At 50.3% G+C, this 17,586-nt stretch overlaps 7 protein-coding genes across 7 annotated transcripts; 5 read left to right on the top strand and 2 right to left on the bottom strand.

The window, feature by feature from the left end:
• Positions 1-363: 363 nt before the first annotated feature.
• Positions 364-3,123, top strand: F4812DRAFT_459407 (vacuolar segregation subunit 7-domain-containing protein; the record flags this gene model as incomplete). Its single annotated transcript, XM_047937537.1, has 1 exon — positions 364-3,123. The coding sequence occupies one exon, from the start codon at positions 364-366 to the stop codon at positions 3,121-3,123; it is 2,760 nt and encodes a 919-aa protein (XP_047790441.1).
• Positions 3,124-4,260: 1,137 nt separating this feature from the next.
• F4812DRAFT_429020 (uncharacterized protein) lies at positions 4,261-6,530 on the top strand. The gene is made up of 2 exons (XM_047934235.1): positions 4,261-5,181; positions 5,292-6,530. The coding sequence occupies exons 1-2, from the start codon at positions 4,710-4,712 to the stop codon at positions 6,242-6,244; spliced, it is 1,425 nt and encodes a 474-aa protein (XP_047790440.1). The 5' UTR covers positions 4,261-4,709; the 3' UTR covers positions 6,245-6,530.
• A 39-nt stretch (positions 6,531-6,569) lies between these two features.
• Positions 6,570-9,904, bottom strand: F4812DRAFT_429016 (pre-mRNA splicing factor). Its single transcript, XM_047934234.1, has 2 exons — positions 9,369-9,904; positions 6,570-9,255 (listed from the first exon to the last, which is right to left on the bottom strand). Exons 1-2 carry the CDS (start codon positions 9,713-9,715, stop codon positions 6,834-6,836), a joined length of 2,769 nt encoding a protein of 922 aa, XP_047790439.1. The 5' UTR covers positions 9,716-9,904; the 3' UTR covers positions 6,570-6,833.
• Positions 9,905-10,072: 168 nt separating this feature from the next.
• F4812DRAFT_429015 (rRNA adenine dimethylase) lies at positions 10,073-11,671 on the top strand. The gene is made up of 3 exons (XM_047934233.1): positions 10,073-10,450; positions 10,520-10,823; positions 10,879-11,671. Exons 1-3 carry the CDS (start codon positions 10,199-10,201, stop codon positions 11,481-11,483), a joined length of 1,161 nt encoding a protein of 386 aa, XP_047790438.1. The 5' UTR covers positions 10,073-10,198; the 3' UTR covers positions 11,484-11,671.
• On the bottom strand, positions 11,672-12,877 carry F4812DRAFT_429010 (uncharacterized protein). The gene is made up of 4 exons (XM_047934232.1): positions 12,602-12,877; positions 12,292-12,472; positions 12,079-12,194; positions 11,672-11,997 (listed from the first exon to the last, which is right to left on the bottom strand). The coding sequence occupies exons 2-4, from the start codon at positions 12,404-12,406 to the stop codon at positions 11,830-11,832; spliced, it is 399 nt and encodes a 132-aa protein (XP_047790437.1). The 5' UTR covers positions 12,407-12,472; positions 12,602-12,877; the 3' UTR covers positions 11,672-11,829.
• A 164-nt stretch (positions 12,878-13,041) lies between these two features.
• F4812DRAFT_429007 (uncharacterized protein) lies at positions 13,042-15,136 on the top strand. The gene is made up of 2 exons (XM_047934231.1): positions 13,042-13,210; positions 13,314-15,136. Exon 2 carries the CDS (start codon positions 13,485-13,487, stop codon positions 14,775-14,777), a length of 1,293 nt encoding a protein of 430 aa, XP_047790436.1. The 5' UTR covers positions 13,042-13,210; positions 13,314-13,484; the 3' UTR covers positions 14,778-15,136.
• Positions 15,098-17,492, top strand: F4812DRAFT_391475 (uncharacterized protein). The gene is made up of 2 exons (XM_047932121.1): positions 15,098-15,915; positions 16,064-17,492. Exons 1-2 carry the CDS (start codon positions 15,730-15,732, stop codon positions 17,234-17,236), a joined length of 1,359 nt encoding a protein of 452 aa, XP_047790435.1. The 5' UTR covers positions 15,098-15,729; the 3' UTR covers positions 17,237-17,492.
• Positions 17,493-17,586: the final 94 nt, after the last annotated feature.

Here is a 17,586-nt window from a genome sequence, read left to right as displayed (position 1 = left end):
GGCACAAACAACACATCCCTAGGTTCTATTCGTCAATCACTACTGCAAGTTCCTGACTGGGGCATTCGTCATACGAAATACATTAAGGACTAGACTATCTGGGCTTCGTGATAGGAGAGTGGACAGTGGGGGAGAAAGGTGCTAGGACCCGTACCGCATTACAACGCTCGTTTGGTTGTACGACCCTCACCTGGTTCGTCCAGTGTAGAAGCTAGTCGCATGCGAACCTGCTGCCACATCACGATGATCAACCTCTATCGACGTGCACCTGCCATCCTTTCCAGCTAATCCCATTACTGGTAGACGTGGTTCCATTGTCTGCGCCGACCTTAAACCAGGTAGTCCAGCACCAGGTCGAGCACCATGGCAAATAATTCTATAACCATGGACGCCAGTCTGTCCAGCCTAAACTCTGTCGATAACGACACTTCTGCAACTTCCAGCGCCCATATCGATTCCCAAGCATCAAAGTGGGCATCAGCCTCCACTTCACTTACCGCGTCGCCGGCACAGTCTAGAGATACATCACCAATTCGCCCATCTGCTAAGCCAGGAAGAACAAACCGTACACCCACAGCCCCCTCCCGGTCACGCAAGAGCAGTATTCAAGACCCTAGCCCGTCTAGATCTAGAACTACGACTCCTGCACCTTCAACTTCTCGACAACAGCTTTTCTCCGCCGCAACGCCCTCGTTACCTCCCCCGTCAAGTTCCGAGTCCGTGCCGCAAACTTCCGCTCCGCAGAAAGTCTCCGTTGCGTCCGATCTATCCAAAGACTCGCCTCGGTGGCCCGTGTCACCTCGGTTGAAATCACCGCCGCCTAATATCGGCCGACCAGCGGTGGCCGGTTCATCGTTGCGAAAACCCGAGCAAGAAATACCCGCCGTAAATGTTCAGCGAGCAACGCCTTCGCCTCACGTGGAATCTGCTTCGCAGTCTACCTCCGACAACGAGGCGGAAGAGTCGCAAATGTCGTCTGGTATGAGGACCCCGGCTCGTGGACCAAGCAATGGATCCTCGACCCTGGAGACGGTCCAGGAGGTTAGTCAACCCAATACCCCGCGACCAGGACTAGATGCCGCTATTGAAAAGCTTGCTGAAACCGCCGCTGCGCAGTTATCGGTGCAATCCAAAAGTTCTACGAGCACGATTAAGAGGACAAACTCTATTCACAATGCGACGAATAGCGAAAGTGGTAGCGATGGCGGGAACGTTAAGAGCACGAGAAGGACAGGCGCTGCTGGTCCTACACCTTCACTTGCTAGCAGGCAGTCAAGTACGACCCTAAAATATGGCACGAAGGGACCAACTTCGGCCGAGAGTTCGTCGAGAAACATGACGGTCGAGACGGAGCAAATCAATAACCTTCCAGGGCTTTCAATAGCCCCGAATACCAGGAACCAAGGAGCGAACGCGAGTTTGAGAACGAAAGCCAGCTCAGAAACGATAAAACCGAAGAAGGAAAAGAAGAAGCACACGAGAAAGCCGGCATCTGTTACTTCTGGCAATGGTGAGCTAGCCACCACACTGACACTTAAACTTCGACATAGTTGCTCGATACCATCCATTTCATCTCATCATTCAAGCATATACGGTCAAGGATCGTATGGAGAAGATTCCATCATAACACAGCTATCGATCAACAGTTCAAATTTTACCTCACATATGACCAATTTACTAACCAGAGGACCCCGTCCAGCATCCTCAAAAGCAGATATTTTCGAGGCCAAAGTCGCCAGCGCAGTGGAGGAAGCTAACTCTTCCGACTCGGACGAAACTTTCGTTTACGATTCGAACCCGCCAGATTTATGCGACCGCCCTCACCGTTACCACTCGCGGACACCCAGTGCGACCTCTATAGCCAGCCAAGTCAACCGGAACGGAGGACGCTCTGTGACAGGCATGGTAGAGACCAGCGCACCGACTATGCCAATAAAGAAGAACATGAAGTTTGTTAATAGTTACATAAGTAGCGGAACCGACGGCCCTCTTGGAGATGATGACGGTCGGGGCACAAGCCGGAGTAATATTGGTTCTGCACGAGGCACAGGCCGCCATCATCACCATCCTAACCGTTGGGGTCGAAATAACAGTAGTAATCACCTCTCGCTGTTCGATAACGAATCTCCCTTCCCCAATGCAGCTAAGTCGAAGTTCGGTGGAAATAATTCAAAGCAGGGCTCTAATCCCTCAAGCCCTAGATTCGGTACCGGTCGAGGTTGGGCAGCTACTAGTAAACGGCAAATGGGACTCCCAGGCGGCTATGATATCGACGACACCACCACCGGCGCTGATGACGAAAGGACACCTCTTCTCAACGGTGGGGCCAGGTCTATTAGATCTAATCGAAGTCGTCGTCACCCGTACCCGAGAAATCTCGAAGCGCAGACGTATCAGCGAAACCCTTCATTCCTCAACCGATTTGCGAGTTGTCTAGTCCTTACTATAATGCTATTAGTAGTTCTCTCTGGGGCACTCGGTTTCATGTTTGCGACATCCCAGCCGCTCACAGATATTGAACTTGTCAAGATTGGAAATGTCCTAGCCAGCGAACAGGAGTTGATGATGGACGTTACTGTCAAAGCGCACAACCCGAACGTCGTTGTCGTAATGATCGACACGTCCGACCTTGAGATATTCGCAAAGTCGCCACATGCTGGTACGGACTCGGAATGGTGGCGCCATCCTGGCCCAGACGAGCTTGGTACTCTAGACGACCCCAAGGACGACCCGCCAGTCGTCAAACTACCCGGTGAGGGCGAGGGTGATAATGACGGCAAACCGCCTTCTGAAGATACATCACCGAATATGCGTCTTGGAAATATTGTTGTCTTCGACAGTCCGTTGACTTATGAAGGGTCATTTTTCCAATCTGGCATTTCTACTTCCACGGGATCTTTACGGCTCACTCGACCTGGCAACGGTACCGACGGCGGCTCGGAGCGGTGGGAACGCATTATCGCGGACGAGTTCACTCTAATCGTCAAAGGAGTTCTGAAGTATACATTGCCCCTTAGCCAGAGGACTAGAAATGTGGCCATCTCTGGCAAAACAGTTGTCAAGCCAAATTCGGCGAATAATCCATCCTTACGACCTAACGAAACTGTGTCCGCAATAGAATAACACTTTACGATATGGGCCTCTCCTGCCCACACACATACACTTTCCTTTGTGACTTCTAATGATTGATTCTGTATACCGAGCGGGTACGGCATAGGCATTACCGGAGCTCTAGGCGTTGGATCCTTTTCTTCGAATGGTAACTTACATGAAGGAAAAGTTTAGGTCGTCGGTCCCCACGGCCTTGTTCATTTGTTCTCCATGTTGTAATCCAGCAGATTTGTTTTTTTTTCTTCTTCCAGCTAAGAAAGAAGGGGTTTCAAGTTTTCAACACAGAAGGACATTGCGGTAACCACGGTACCGGTTACAAAATACACTTTGCATAGGATGGACATACAAAAGCATACCCCCAAGACTGGACCTCTAGCCGACGAGGCTCCTCTGTCACCCCTTTTCTTCCGCACGGAGGACTACGCGAGAGTCCACCGTTGCTTTCTTTTTCTTTCTTTTTCCACTTTCATCCAAACGAGCATGGGAATTAGACGAAGGGCGGCAACCACCTTACTCTTACTTAGTATTCCACACCAGATACCCAGACAGACGGGGTCCGCATCTGTACTTGTAATGGCTTATGAAGATACTTGAGAAGACAATACTTAATCTGATGAAACGAAGGAATTCGTCCCGGTAGATGGTAGTATCAGAGGTGAAGAACTTTTAGGAATCCCTACGCGATGTGGCGTAGTCACCTCCTTTTTTCTATATATCCCAACTTATTGAATACCTAGGTATTTCAAGTAGATACAATATCGCTATCCCGCTTTTGTAATGTAACCCTGTTCTCCAACAACTAGCTCATCCTGGATCGCGGTATGTTTCACAACATAGGTAACCCAACTACCTGAGTATTAATTCCGTCCCAACATCCTACTTCGAGTATTTCATGCAGTGCCCGACTGTCGACGTCGATGAGACGAAAAGTGCTTCACCCAAGCACTAATTACTCTACCTTAGGTAAATAATCAAGCCAAGACAATATCACCAATACTCGAGATAGATAGGTACCTTCTATCTACTCTGGAAGAGAGAGATCCTCGCATAAAGCCGTCCTAGCCGCTGTCGCCACCGAACATCCAGCGGAGCCCTACTCGCAAACGCGCTTGTGGCTGATTTAAAACAAAGCTTACATGGTTGCATTTCTAGCTTGCCGGGCTGAAAAAGAAAAGCTAGAAGAAGAATCGACCATATCTGATAGCAAGTCTTTTCTATACGGCGCTTGTTGGAGCAGTTGAGATCGGTCAGTATATTTCTCGAGCGTTATACTTTACTTTAAGGTACCTAAGGTTAGTTTTGCTATTCATATTGAGCTGGGGTATATCGTCTTCTCGTCTACCTCTAGGTACCGTTTGGTTTATTCAACATAATAATACCTGTACCTAAGGCTATGTGGGAGCGCGTTTGACAATAGATCCTATTAGGTACCTACCTCTAGGTAGATATAGAGATATACTTGGCATAACTAACAATCCCGCCTTCCTCCTAGCCCTTTTTCCCCTCCTGAGAGACCCCCCCCGAGTACCTCGCGGCATACGGTTCTGGTGATAGCCAGCCACAGCAGCGGGTTTTCTGGTCCTGGCTGGTAGTGCGCCATGGTCGCGGCCGAGAAGCCAACGTCCCCGGCCCGACCCCTCGGCCCTGCTATCGCGGCGAACATGGCCGACGGCTTCTGCGGTGTCAATCTCCTCCACGTCACCCGTGTTCCGGTCGTGAGCCCTGGAAAGGCTGGGTGGTTGACGCTTTTGGCTATGTTGAACCCAGATGTTCCGGCGCTGGATGCGGATGCGGATAGAAGTGCGGATATGGCGGAAGCGGCTGAGAAAGGGGGCGGAAGAGAGTCGGCTGGTGGTGGTGGTGGTGATGGTGGTAATGCGCCGGTGCACAGTGCAAGCTGGTCCAGCATTGCGCCGAAGCCCCTTCAGACGCACCAGTCGCGCGCTTGCGTCGTCATATCGCGGACTACGCTAATAACTATGCTCGTCATGACAAATGCTCGCCCCGTCTTCCAGTACAGCGAAGCTGCTGGGTTTCGGGCCGGGTACGCGTCGTATTGCGGGCAGTGGTGTGAGTTATTACCTTAGGTACCTACCTAAACAGACTTCTCCATCCTCTGGTGTTAGACGTCCTTCCCCGCAGCGGTTGTCCTAACTGCCACTAACCAACCCCCCCTCTAGACATCACCTGGCCCATCGGCCAAGAAGCCATCGTCACCTTCGCCGCGCACGACTCCCTCGGCAGCGGCAAAGAAGTCTTCCCGCGCGGCTTCCCCCTGCGCGTCGACCGCTGCGCGCGGATGATCGCGGGCGTCGTGGCGTCCCCGACCTCCGACTTCGCCGTCGGCTTTGGCGGCCGCCAGGCCCCCGGCACCTACGTGCTCGAGCACGCGCCCAGGGGGTTCCCGGCTGCCCACTCCGGCCGCCACCTGTACAACATGCTCGGCGGCCGGGCCTTCGACGTCGACTACCTGTACGCGAGACCCGACCGCCTGGATAACACGACGGGCGCGGTGGGGACGAAAGGGGTTCGCTTGCACCTGCCGGACAAGACCGCTGGCAACCGTTCCGTCGCCGTGGTCGTCCCCCCGGCCGCCGAAGCCGTCCTCAAGCAAGCCCTCGACACCCTGCCCTGGACGAGCCTGTCGTGGAGCATGCACCGCGGTCTGCGGGACGTGCTCCTCGCGTACGGGAGACAAATCATGGACTTGCACCGCACGGCGCTGGCCGCGCTGCTCCGGCAGACGGTAGCCTCGCGCGCCGAGGAATTTGTGTCGCGCGGGTGGGACGGGGATTTCGTGCGCGAGAGCATGGGGCCGATGGCGGCGGCGGCAGTCCTCGCGGGGCGAGGGGACTCGGGGGACGCGGTGCGCGTGGTGACGGCGGCGGCGGCGGTGTACTACGATGCGGCCAAAGGAATCCTGGGATCAGGAAGAAGTGATAATGATAGCAGTCTGGACGAGCTGGACGAGGTGCGGTTTTGGCGGGCACAGCAGCCGCATCGCCGACGGGGTAGTAGCCCGCTGCTTCCCGAGGCCGTCGTCGCGCTGACCAAGTTCTTCGTGCTCGAGTGGAGCCAGGAGTTCGATTACCAGCTGTACCATCATCTGCCGATGTCTCTCTACTTCGGGTAGGTAGTACATGACGAGGCAAAGTAAGTATTCGCGGGTATAGGTGGATGGATGGATGGATGGGTTAGGTGTTGGAGGCTGGCTGGTAAGGTTCTATCATCAAAGGTTAGGTACCTACCTACATTAGGTATTTAACGAAGCTATGAAATACTGTACGTAACGACGACTATGATCGGGACATGTGGTATGAGGTTTAGCAGGCTAGGTAAATTGATATAATGCGTTACCAAAAGTCTGTGTGCACCCCCCTATTTTACACCAAAAGTCATCACTTTCAACACAACATATATAGTATAAATCAGTTTACTATGGTTAGTATATTAAAATAGCCTCCTATGACTTTACATATATAACCCCCTTGCAATTTTCTTTCAAATACAAATCGGACGTTGAAAGTGTTGACTTTTGGTAACGCATTGTACCTGCAAATTTACGTCTTATCACTTACAAGTAAACGAGGTTATACACGATTAACAAAGTTCACTCCAAGCTGCTCAGGTCATTAGATTAACGACTAATCCTTCGAATACAGATCCTAAGTTAAATACGTCCCAAGGTATGTAGGTAGCAAAGGGAATTAAACCCCCCCTCTCTAATGCAACTCAGCAGCCACAAGTTTCAATATCTCCTCAACACTCTTGCGCGCATTCTTCGGGTTCTTCGCTATAGCCTGCCAAACCTCGCCGTGCCGGGGCTCCACGCTAACACATTTGCTGACGACCTCTTCGCGCTTCTCTTGCGTCCCGTGTTCGAGCAAGAACTTGTAATACCACGCCCAGCTATCGCCCAGGTCCGAGTCTCGAACCAGCGCTTTCTCGAACCAGTTCTGCGCCTTCTCGAGCCGTCGCTCGCCCCAGAAGATGCGCGCCACAGCTACTAGCAAGGTTGGGTCGTTATCCACTTCCTTGATCGCCTCTAAAGCACGGGGTTTGCGCTGCGGCCGCGTCGTTAGGTGCCATATCTTCTCGCTCCATAGGATACCTTGGTCCGCCTTGGGCACGTCACGAAGAGCACGCTCCATTAACGACTCGGCCTGCTTCGTATTTTGTGCCCGCCTCTCCACACGCACCGACTCGCACCATAACTCGGCGGATTTGGGCACGGCAAGGCGTGCACGATCTAGGACCGAGCGGGCCTTGGGTAACTGGCCAAGCTTCTCTTCTAGGCGGGAGTAGAGTAGCCACAGCGGAACCGATTTCGGTACTGCTTTAACACCTGTGCTGTAAGCTTCGCGGGCTTGTAGTTGTTGACCTAAATCTTCGTAAATCTGACCCTTCATCATCCAGAGCTTGGCTGATGCAGGGAACAAATTGAGCGCTTGCTGGACAAGATCCAGTGCTGCGTCAAGATCATCCAGCTGCCGTTCAAAGGCAGCACTCTTCATCCAGACACGATCGGTTGGAGCCTCCTGTCGGGCTGTCTTTAGTAAACCTCGTGCTTGTTCGATATGGCCGTTCTCGGCCTCAAGCTTAACTGCTGCCAACCAGATATCCTCGTTGTTCGGGTTCTGCTGGAACGCTCTGGCCAGAACGCGACGTGCATTGTCAATCTCTCCAGCTTGCCATTTCTCCTTGGCAAGCATCATCCATAATACTTCGCTGCGAGGCACAGCATTGACAGCCTTCTCGAGAACTTGCCATAGATCTTCTTTCGAACCGTGATTTCTTTCGAGATCCGCAGCAGCCAGCCAGATCGTTTTGCTCGTAGGGAATACTCGAAGAGCATAGGCGTATATAGCTCGAGCCGTTTCATACATGCCCCGATTGATGCTCCCACGCGCATCATCTAACCAAGTATCTTTGCGGTCGTCATCTTCATCGAGGCCATAACCGAGCGTTTCCCGGATGATCGCACCACATGTGATTATGGCACCCTCCTGTTCGCACTTTTCTGCCTCTGCTATCCATTCCTCTCGCTTCGGCATCGCGGACTCCTTGACGAGAACTTGCGCGGCACGCTTCATGACATTGACCTTTTCTCCTTGTCCTAGCTGCTCCTGCAATCTTGCGGCAGCAATCCAAATCTCGTGAGATGTCGGACAATGTTTACGAGCCTTGTTCAGCACCTTCTGAGCGTTCTCGGGAGTCTCAAGCCTAGCCAAAGCCAGCCATAGGTCCACGGATAATGGGATAAGTTCTGTAGCTTTCGCTAGAAGTAGTCTAGCATCACCCGGGTCTTCCTCCAGGTTAACAGCTTCCTTCCACAGAGCCTCTGATTCAGGAATATGGTCTAAAGCGTGTCTTATAACTCGTTTTTTCGACCTCGTATCGTCTTCTAATTTCATCGCCTCAACCCATAACCGCACCGAGCGATTATTTTTGTGGATGGCTTGTGCTGCGATGATCTTGGCATTTCGGCCTTCATTAAGTCGGATGCTTTCGAGCCAGACATCCTCATTCTTAGGGCAGTGTTCGCAACCTCGCGCGATAACGTTTCGCGCTGCTACAATTTTACCAGCCAGTTCCTCAAGACGAGCAGCGGCAATCCAACCAGGACCATTATTTGGGTTAGTCTTGATGACGGATTCGAGCAGTTCCCTGACTCTGTTGATGTCGCCCACCTGAGCTGCGCTTTCTGGGAGTTGGGATTTTGCTAGACTCGTCAAGTAGCCTTTGGGATCGACACTTGTAGCACTTCCGCTTTGAGAGGCTTGGTCAAGCCTGACCTGAAGAACTTTGTCTCTGGCCTGTCCAATCTTGGCAAAATTTGTCATTGTTCCGTCCTGATTACTTGAACCGCCAGTCGTCGATGCCGCACCGTCCTCAACTATGGTGGTCCCAAGTTCACCGGCGCTCCCCGCGGCGGCTAACACACTATCTGGTACGGCGTAGAAGCGTTGCTGTCTCGCTTGCTTGCTCCGCCTATTTTTTCCCGTAAGATCTCCAACTTCAGGTAATGCTGCCCATTCTTCTTCGGTGACGCTTTCCAGTCCTCTCTTCAGGTCGGCGAATTGCTGTTGGATCTTTGGGTTTTTGCGCTCGTACTCTTCTCGTTCTGCCTTTTCGCGGGCTTCCCTATTCGTTTAAAACAATCGTCGGTAATCTGCTCAAGCTAATTTCGGGATGAATTGTGAACTAGCTGGGGGGAATAATATGGGATGGGAACTTTATAAACGGGAATTACTAACCTTCTCGCTCTCCGTCTTTTATCCATCTTCTCATCTATTTCTCGGTATATCCTGTCCGCCTCATCGTCATCTTTATCATAGACTCCACCGGCAAAGAGGCCAACCTCGTTATCTGGATCTTGGTATCGATCGTCATTGTCGTCTTCTTCGTCCTTTTTACCTGCGGCGTCGCCAAATCCTAGTTGCGCCGCACGTTTTGCGAGAGCTTCCTTGATTTGGTCTTCTGAAGGACCTTCTCTGGCTGGTCCTAAATCTGAGCGCGTAGTAAAACCCGTGGCACCACGTCCTAAACCTGCGACATAGTTCTCGGGCGCCGGCTGGCTCAGGAAATCGCGTCGCCCTGTCATGTCGCCTGGTCTGAAGCGAGATCAAACTGACAAACAAACTGAGAAATATTGTTTTTGTTGAAATACTTTAATGATATGGTTTGAAGGACTATATGCGACCGAGTACCTATATTCGAGATTAATAACGAAAGGGATGCTGTCCCTAAGTTGGCGTTATTTTATTTGTATACAGTTGAAAGTTGAAAGCTTTATAAAATGAGGAAGTACAAAAGTATCTAATAAGTCTAAGAACAAAATGACGGACCTGGCGTTAGCGCTACAGGGGTTAAAGTCGTGACTACAAGGATCTTGATAGACGATAAAGACTTTCGATAACGATAACGAGCCACTCTGCCACTCAAGACCAAAAATCTACCAAAAAAAAGTTACCAATCTCGCGAATCGCATTGCCCCTCTGCCCCCTCTACCAACGCCCGGCGCAATATTCTACGAGAGAAGATATTTCAACGCCAATACCTTCATTTTACTTGGAAAAGGAATAGAATGGGAAAGGCAAAGACATCCAAGCGCGGAGGCGCAAGCTCAACTCCATATGACCGACCAGCCAAGAATGCAGCGGCCAACAATGTCTTCAAATTCAGCAAGGATTTTGGTCAACATATTCTGAAGAACCCCGGTATCGCAGAGACCATTGTCGCAAAGGCATATCTCAAACCTACAGATACAGTCCTCGAAGTCGGTCCTGGTACGGGAAACTTAACAGTCAAGATTCTCGAGCAGGCCAAGAAGGTTATTGTAAGTCTCTGCATAGTTACGGTGATCAATAACTTATGGGCCATTGAACTCATCGTGATTTTTGAACAGGCCGTGGAAATGGATCCTCGAATGGCCGCCGAAACAACGAAGCGTGTACAAGGGAAGCCGGAGCAGAAGCGATTAGAGGTTCTCTTAGGAGACGTTATCAAGACAACGCTCCCCCCTTTCGATGTGTGCATCTCGAATACTCCCTACCAGATATCGTCGCCCTTAGTGTTTAAACTTCTGTCTCTTCCAAACCCGCCGAGGACATGCGTTCTTATGTTCCAGCGCGAATTTGCGCTGCGTCTTACAGCCCGGCCGAACGACCCCCTATACTGTCGCTTATCAGTTAATGCGCAATTCTGGGCGCGTAAGTTATCTTCTCCTCTTCGTGCATAACTCGTTATTGATGTTGATTGTTGCAGGAATAACGCACGTCTTAAAGGTTGGGAGGAACAATTTCCGACCCCCTCCCCAAGTCGACTCCAGCGTGGTCCGAATCGAGCCAAAACTCGGCTCAGAGCGTCCGAATATTAGCTTCGAGGAATGGGACGGCATGTTACGGGTGTGTTTCAACCGAAGAAATAAGACCTTGAGGGCTTCGTGGCTCGGCAACAAGGAAGTCCTCGCCATGTTGGAGCGGAATTACCGGCTCTGGTGCGCCACAAACGACATTCCGGTGGACGATACCGTGGCGGACGAGGAAGACGACGACAACGAGGAGATGGAGGTCGACGAGAACGTGCCGCCGAGTGCTGGCGACGAAGAAGAGGAATGGGGTGGCATCATGGATGTTGACGGGCAGGATGACGATATGCCATCGTTTTTCAAGGAATCCATGAAGACCGAAATACCAAAGACGAAGAGCAAGCGAAAGAAGACGAGGGTTGCTTTATTAGTCAAGGAAAAGGTCAGAAAAGTCTTGGAAGACGTGACCGAACTTGCTGATAGGAGAAGCGGAAAATGTGACGAGAATGACTTCTTGCGCCTTCTAGCGGCTTTTAACGCAGAAGGCATTCATTTCTCATGATCTGTTGAGCTATGCTGACAACGCGTACGCGGTACATGATTTATGGTAGTTTAGGCGTTTTCGATATCAGGGCTCATTATACGCATAGGACCTATGGGGAGTTACGGCTTTGTTGGGACTTGGACGGCGAGCGAAAAGACTTCATACTTGATATCCTGCCCGTCATGACGGGGCCGGCAAAATGAGGATAATTATTTTTTTTTTATTTTTTTGCGTATTAGACGTCAATCATATAGGACAATCCGTTCAGCCCATTTCAGATAATACTCCTTCACCAAACCTGACTCCTAATCCCATGTTATTTGATGATTTAGAATAACGAATAGGTACCCGTCCCCCGACTCGTTCACTTGCCTCCAAACCAGCTCGAGATTCCACTCTTGGCCTTGGACGCCTCAGTTTCGACCTTCTTGTCGAACTCCTCCACCTTCTTCAGAGCAGCGGACTTGGCTTCCTTTGCGTAGGCCTCCGCTTCAGCAGCGGCCTTTTTCAATTCGGCTTCTGTCTTGTGGATCTATTATAGGGTATCATGGAATCTGGTTAGAACTGACGAGCAGGATTATATATATAGGGAAGATGCGATTTTATCACTTACAGTCTTGTCAACTTTTGAGCCGGCTTGTGCGCCGTACTTCTCGGCATCTTTCCTAGCCTCTTCGCCTCGACCGGGCAGGTCTGATTTGAATTGGGAAGAGACTCTGTATGCGTCGGCTAATGTAGGGGATATACGTATTAGTGGACATACTCTACATTAAAGCATTGCGCAATATATCGCGATGCTCACGAGGATCATTGGAGAATGACATACCTTCAGCTTGCTTCTTAGCGACGTGAGTATTGCCGCCGGCGCTGTATAGGTAGTAACCAATACCACCGGCAGCGGTTAGGCCCAAGGCGAAGGGTAATTTGGATTTCGACGACATTGTGGCTTTTTTGGCGTATAGGTAAGGTATGTAAGCTTATGCTTTAGGTATCCTCAGTGATATATACTACTAAATCGATGAGTTGGATATCAAGAAGAATTGAGATTGTTCGTATCTTATGGATTTTCCACGGGATATGAGTTCGTGATAAAAACAAAGATAAAAATAAAAATATGGAAGTTTTTGGAAAGTTACCTATTGAAGAGTTATTAGACCGAGACAATGCTTTGAGGAAGAATGAAGGACAATTTTATTACGACGAATCACTTCGGTACCTACGAGTAATATATAATAACGTACGACTTTAGCTCCAGGTGCTTCCCCCCCGACCTTTACCTCATAGCGATTCGTTCAGAGGGTTACTGTCACTCTGTCACTTCTGTACTTCAGCAAAAGTTGCTCCATTGTCACAAGATACATGACGTAGCTCATATTCAAAAAGTACTATGTATTGATGGGTGGAGAGGAAGGTGTAACGATGATGAGAGACTTAGAAGTAACTTAGTTCAAGCTCTAAATATAGCGGGCCATTCAGGTTTCTTTCAAGTCTTTCTTATTAGTCTACCCCAGCTTTAGCCTGCAGCTCTACATACCTGTATGCCCCACCTTCGAGGTTGTTCAGTTGCGCGAACCTGCTTCAAATCTCCAGGTTAGTTATTATTATTATGGATTATTGACGAATTACATCATCAACTACGTTCCTGACATCGTGAATCCATTTTTTAGGTGTCTACCTTAAAATTGCTTAGAAAATTCAGTTACTTACGTTAGGTCAGGAGGTAGCTTATCCAAGCAAAAAGAGCTGTGCGTAATTCTGCGTGTCTGAGGCTCAGTTACCTGGTACCTTGTTTAGAGTTACCATACTATGATCTGCTATACTAACTTGTTAATCAACCGCTGTCAACAGTCAACTGCCTAATACCTAGTATTGTACAGTTTCCATACGTGAAGCGCACACAGCTTGATTTCTACCTAGCCTCCTTCGTCATCGATGTTAGCTATCCCGGTGCACTTACTCTTATGCTATTACCAACTAAACGACAATTTCCATTATGCTGGATTCCTTCATAACTAAACGATGCCCAAAACCAGCGCGCGTCTGCGCAGTTCTCGTCGCGTCCCTTCGCTGAAAGACAGCGAGATCGATCATGAAATTAGTCTAGTCGACCACTCTGCATCTATCGAAGAACTTCCATCTCCTACCCCCGGAACGGGCGACGATAGCAATAATGATAGTAATAATAACATCGACTCGTCCGTTTCAACCCAACCTCCCGATATAGATGTTCAGCCGAAACATGGTGCCCCCTCCGCCGAAGCGGGTCACTCTGGCGGTTGTGATGCATCTCAAGCTTCTGCGAAAGACGCCGACAGCTCGATGACGGGGAAAGAGCCTACCTCGAAAGATATTGGCCTTGATAAGACTATAACAAAAACTAAACCCCGTCCGCGTCCGTCTAAAGAGGCCGAGACGGCCATTGATATATTGTACGAGAACCAGCGCGGGGGATTCCTCTGCGGCATCCCCCTGTTTTCTTCCGCGGCCTTGGGCAACTTGGATCCTCCGCCCTGGACTAACTTTGCTCACAAGCCGAGTCCGACGGACATAAATACCGCCCAAGTGCCGGATCCGAGCTGGGAATGGGCCTGGCCCGAGTGGCGCATAAATAAGGACGAGACTATAGACACCGACAGTGACGGCTGGGAGTATTCGTTTATGTTTTCTAAGAAATTCTCGTGGCATGGCCCTAAGTGGTACAGTTCATTCGTGCGGAGGAGAACATGGATCAGAATGCGGATAAAAAAGGGTCACGGATACCAGATGAACGACCCGTACATGAGTCATGAATACTTCTCCGTAGTGTCTACGAGGACCGAGTCGGGACGGACGAGCACCAATCAGCTGGGAGCTCGCATTTCTCAAGAAACGTCGCGAAAGTCTAGAGATACTAGGCGGGATGAGGATGAAGGATTAGTTATGGTGGACATAACGACGGTTGAAGAACTGATGGCGGTTCTGCGGAAGTCTCGCATTGATCGGGAGAGGCTCGAGGCCATAGAAAACTACATTGAGCACTGCGCAGATGATATGCAGCAATTACAGGACTACATGCACAAGATCATGTCTTTGTTCGTGTTCCAGACAACCCGGAAGCTCCTTTTAGCACGGCTTATACAGCTCCACGACAGCCACGTCGATAAGAAGCAGAAAGGGAAATCTCTCGCTACGCGACAAAAGGACGAAAACCTGACCGCGGCTATCAAGCACGCTGACGAGGAGGTCCGAAGGCTGGAATATTGGAGCGACATTAAAGGGATGACAGAGAGCGGAGAATCTCGGGCCTGGATAAGAGCGGTCCAAGGGGTGTGAAGAAAGACGGCGAGCTTCCATAATAGGCTCCTTTTTGCTTTATCGTGAACATGCCACAGCGTTATGCATGGGGGGCTTCAGGTGCAAACGGGTTTTTATTATTATTTTCATTTTGAGATACCATCCAACAAGGCGTTATCGGTTAGGGAGGAAATATATGTGTTAGAGGTACCTAACGTAGGTAGCTACATACATATGTCGTCGTCGTACTACATAATATATCGAAGTCAGCTCCGGCCGTTTATGCCACGGGCGGTTTCCCCACGGGTGTTTATCATATTTTCACAGCTTACCTTTTAATTTAAAAGTTAATCGCTCGTCTGACAGCTTGTGGCGTATGACTTATCTTCTTGGCTGCCCCGAGACGGGCGTCAATGCAGCAAGCTCCAACATTCCTACGTTTAAGCATCTGACAGACCTACCAGTGCCTAAAGTAAGGAGGTAAAATATTAGGTATATAAATAGATACCCGATACACCTACCTACGCGACATAATGTATTGAGCTTGCAACATGCAGCCCCCCCTTACAAAAAAATCAATAATGGAACGTATGGAACTGTGGTTTACGTTCGAGACCGTTGCATTTTCGGGTTAGGCTGACATCGCCTCGTGGCTGATACGACCCCAAGCAAGCTGCGGAAGTAATCTATGCGGGCTCGTGTTATTTGATACGACGTTAGATTTTCTTTCGCGGAGATAAGCCCCCTAGCGACACGAGGGAAGATAAAAAGAAAGAAAGGTGAGAGATAGTTAGACAGATAGATAGAGGGAACTCATAAGATGGGCCTATATGCCGGGTTCTATATATCCCCGCGTGTTCGAGACGAACTACTGCAGGCTCGTATAACCGTGACCGAGTTGCTATTTAATATAGAGAGAGTTGCATATTTACCTACCTACCTACATATCTCATATCTCATATCTCATTAACTATCTAATATACCTAACACAATGGCTCGCTCAAAAACAACGGGTGTTTATCCCCTGAGCACCAGGAATTCTTTTTCGGCGGGAGTTACGTCGACACTTGATTCCCGCGTTCAAGCGGGTAAGGGAAATACGACCGTTCGCAAACAATGGGCAGATGAACCATGGCCGCTGATCAAGGTCCCGTCTCGAACTAAACTAACTAAACATGTACGTCTCGCTATATTCACGCTCTCCTACTTCCCTATGCTATTTCCCTCTTATCATTTATTTACTCACTTACATCCATTTTACTCTCTTCTATCTATCTATTTATATAGACGATATTTACACTCACTTACACTATGTACTTATATAGGCCGGGCACCCAGTGCAGCACATCGTAAGGGAGGTAACGAACACGCACAACGCGATGCTGCGCGGCCTTAACGCGCTGTACATCCAAGCCCCGTATGTGCGGCTCCCGGCCGACGTGGCCGATTTCTGCTTCCTGGGGCGCGTCTGGGCTTGCTGGGTAAAAGACTATCATAACCATAAGGAGAGCGTTATGATACCCAAGTTCGAGGACGCGCTGGGGTTGGAGAGGGGGAGTTTGAAGTTGACTTTTGTGTTTTCCGAGGGGGAAGGAAAGTGGATGAGTAACGGGAAAGGAGAAGGGAATAAGAGCAAAGGCAAGGGGAGGGGGAGGGGGAGGGAAAGGGGGAATGGTAAAGGCAAGGAAAAGGAAGGGGAATATACCTTAGAAGGAAACATACCAGCCCTTGTACACAACGTCCTGAAATACGTCGCCGCAACCCACGTCGAACCAACGTCCTATTCCTCATCCACTCTGCAAACCCTCCTATCCTCGCTCGCCAGCCTTCTCGTCCCCCATCTCCACGAACAAATCCCGCTGCTCCAACAAATGCAGGATATCTGCCTCAACTCGCTTTCCCCTTCCGGCTCTGTCTCCCCAATTCCAACCCCCTTATCGATCAATTCAACAAACTCAACCTCCTCCTCCTCCCCTTCCTCTCCTCCATCATCCGTATTTATACCCATATCCTCGCCCCCATCCTCCTTCCCCTCTCAATCCTCTCTCCCTAAACCCGAACCCAATCCTAATCCTAATCTTAATCCTAACCCCAAACCCCCAGCGGCAATCAAATCCGCCCTCCTAACCCAAGCCCACCTCAGCACCTTAACATCCTTCTCGCCTTCCCCGTCCCTATCCCCGCTTTACCCTCTCCTGTCCTTCCCCTCCTTTACTCCCTCCTCCCCCTCCTCCCGCTCCCCCTCCCTCTTCCCCCTAGACCCCTACACCTCCCTCCCCATGCTCGTCCGCCTGCGCGACGCCTCCTACGACGCCCGCCCCGGCGACGGCCACCCCTGGCCGCGCCTCTCCGTCCCCGCCCTCCACGCCGTCGCCGACCGCCTGTCCGCCCCGCACCGCGGCTGCTGGCGCTTCCTGCCCTGCGACGTCTGGGGCCGGCCCGCGGAGTCCGCGTTCCTGCCGGGCCGAGACGAAGAACAACAACAACAACCGCAATAGTAAGAACGATGGCAAGGAGAGAAGCGAGGACGTGGTGCAGGTTGGTGACATTGAATGGTGGAGGGAAGAAGGAAGGAAACAAGGGAGGAAGGAAAAACAGGGAAATAAACGGGAAATAAACGGGAATAGAAACAAGCGAATTCATGGATGAGCGAGGACAAAGAAAGTAAAGTAAAGTACCTAAAGAGATGATAAATACATCATACTACACGGAGCTGGGAGACTATTTGAATATACGTGTTGGCATTTTTCCTTAGATAGGGGGGGATGCCCTAGTTAGACAGACAGACAGACAGACATAGGCGGAGTAACATCTCGAGGGCGGGTAAGAAAGAGGTAGCTATAATAAT

The sequence above is a fragment of the Daldinia caldariorum genome (genome assembly GCF_022478825.1).
Source record: "Daldinia caldariorum strain CBS 122874 unplaced genomic scaffold F4812scaffold_8, whole genome shotgun sequence".
Lineage (NCBI taxonomy): Eukaryota > Fungi > Ascomycota > Sordariomycetes > Xylariales > Hypoxylaceae > Daldinia > Daldinia caldariorum.
Note: the sequence above shows the minus strand (reverse complement) of the source record. Positions and strands in the feature narration are given on the sequence as shown.

What these genes read in the sequence shown, in the direction of transcription:
- F4812DRAFT_391475 (XM_047932121.1), top strand. Translation starts at nt 15,730, where the DNA reads ATGGCTCGCTCAAAAACAACGGGTGTTTATCCCCTGAGCACCAGGAAT. An exon ending in GAACTAAACTAACTAAACAT is followed by an intron (nt 15,916 to 16,063) that starts GTACGTCTCGCT and finishes GTACTTATATAG; the next exon opens with GCCGGGCACCCAGTGCAGCA.
- F4812DRAFT_429020 (XM_047934235.1), top strand. Translation starts at nt 4,710, where the DNA reads ATGGTCGCGGCCGAGAAGCCAACGTCCCCGGCCCGACCCCTCGGCCCT. An exon ending in GTCGTATTGCGGGCAGTGGT is followed by an intron (nt 5,182 to 5,291) that starts GTGAGTTATTAC and finishes CCCCCCCTCTAG; the next exon opens with ACATCACCTGGCCCATCGGC.
- F4812DRAFT_429010 (XM_047934232.1), bottom strand. Translation starts at nt 12,406, where the DNA reads ATGTCGTCGAAATCCAAATTACCCTTCGCCTTGGGCCTAACCGCTGCC. An exon ending in CGCTAAGAAGCAAGCTGAAG is followed by an intron (nt 12,195 to 12,291) that starts GTATGTCATTCT and finishes CCCCTACATTAG; the next exon opens with CCGACGCATACAGAGTCTCT. An exon ending in GCTCAAAAGTTGACAAGACT is followed by an intron (nt 11,998 to 12,078) that starts GTAAGTGATAAA and finishes ACCCTATAATAG; the next exon opens with ATCCACAAGACAGAAGCCGA.
- F4812DRAFT_429016 (XM_047934234.1), bottom strand. Translation starts at nt 9,715, where the DNA reads ATGACAGGGCGACGCGATTTCCTGAGCCAGCCGGCGCCCGAGAACTAT. An exon ending in AAAAGACGGAGAGCGAGAAG is followed by an intron (nt 9,256 to 9,368) that starts GTTAGTAATTCC and finishes TTAAACGAATAG; the next exon opens with GGAAGCCCGCGAAAAGGCAG.
- F4812DRAFT_429007 (XM_047934231.1), top strand. Translation starts at nt 13,485, where the DNA reads ATGCCCAAAACCAGCGCGCGTCTGCGCAGTTCTCGTCGCGTCCCTTCG.
- F4812DRAFT_429015 (XM_047934233.1), top strand. Translation starts at nt 10,199, where the DNA reads ATGGGAAAGGCAAAGACATCCAAGCGCGGAGGCGCAAGCTCAACTCCA. An exon ending in AGCAGGCCAAGAAGGTTATT is followed by an intron (nt 10,451 to 10,519) that starts GTAAGTCTCTGC and finishes ATTTTTGAACAG; the next exon opens with GCCGTGGAAATGGATCCTCG. An exon ending in TAATGCGCAATTCTGGGCGC is followed by an intron (nt 10,824 to 10,878) that starts GTAAGTTATCTT and finishes TGATTGTTGCAG; the next exon opens with GAATAACGCACGTCTTAAAG.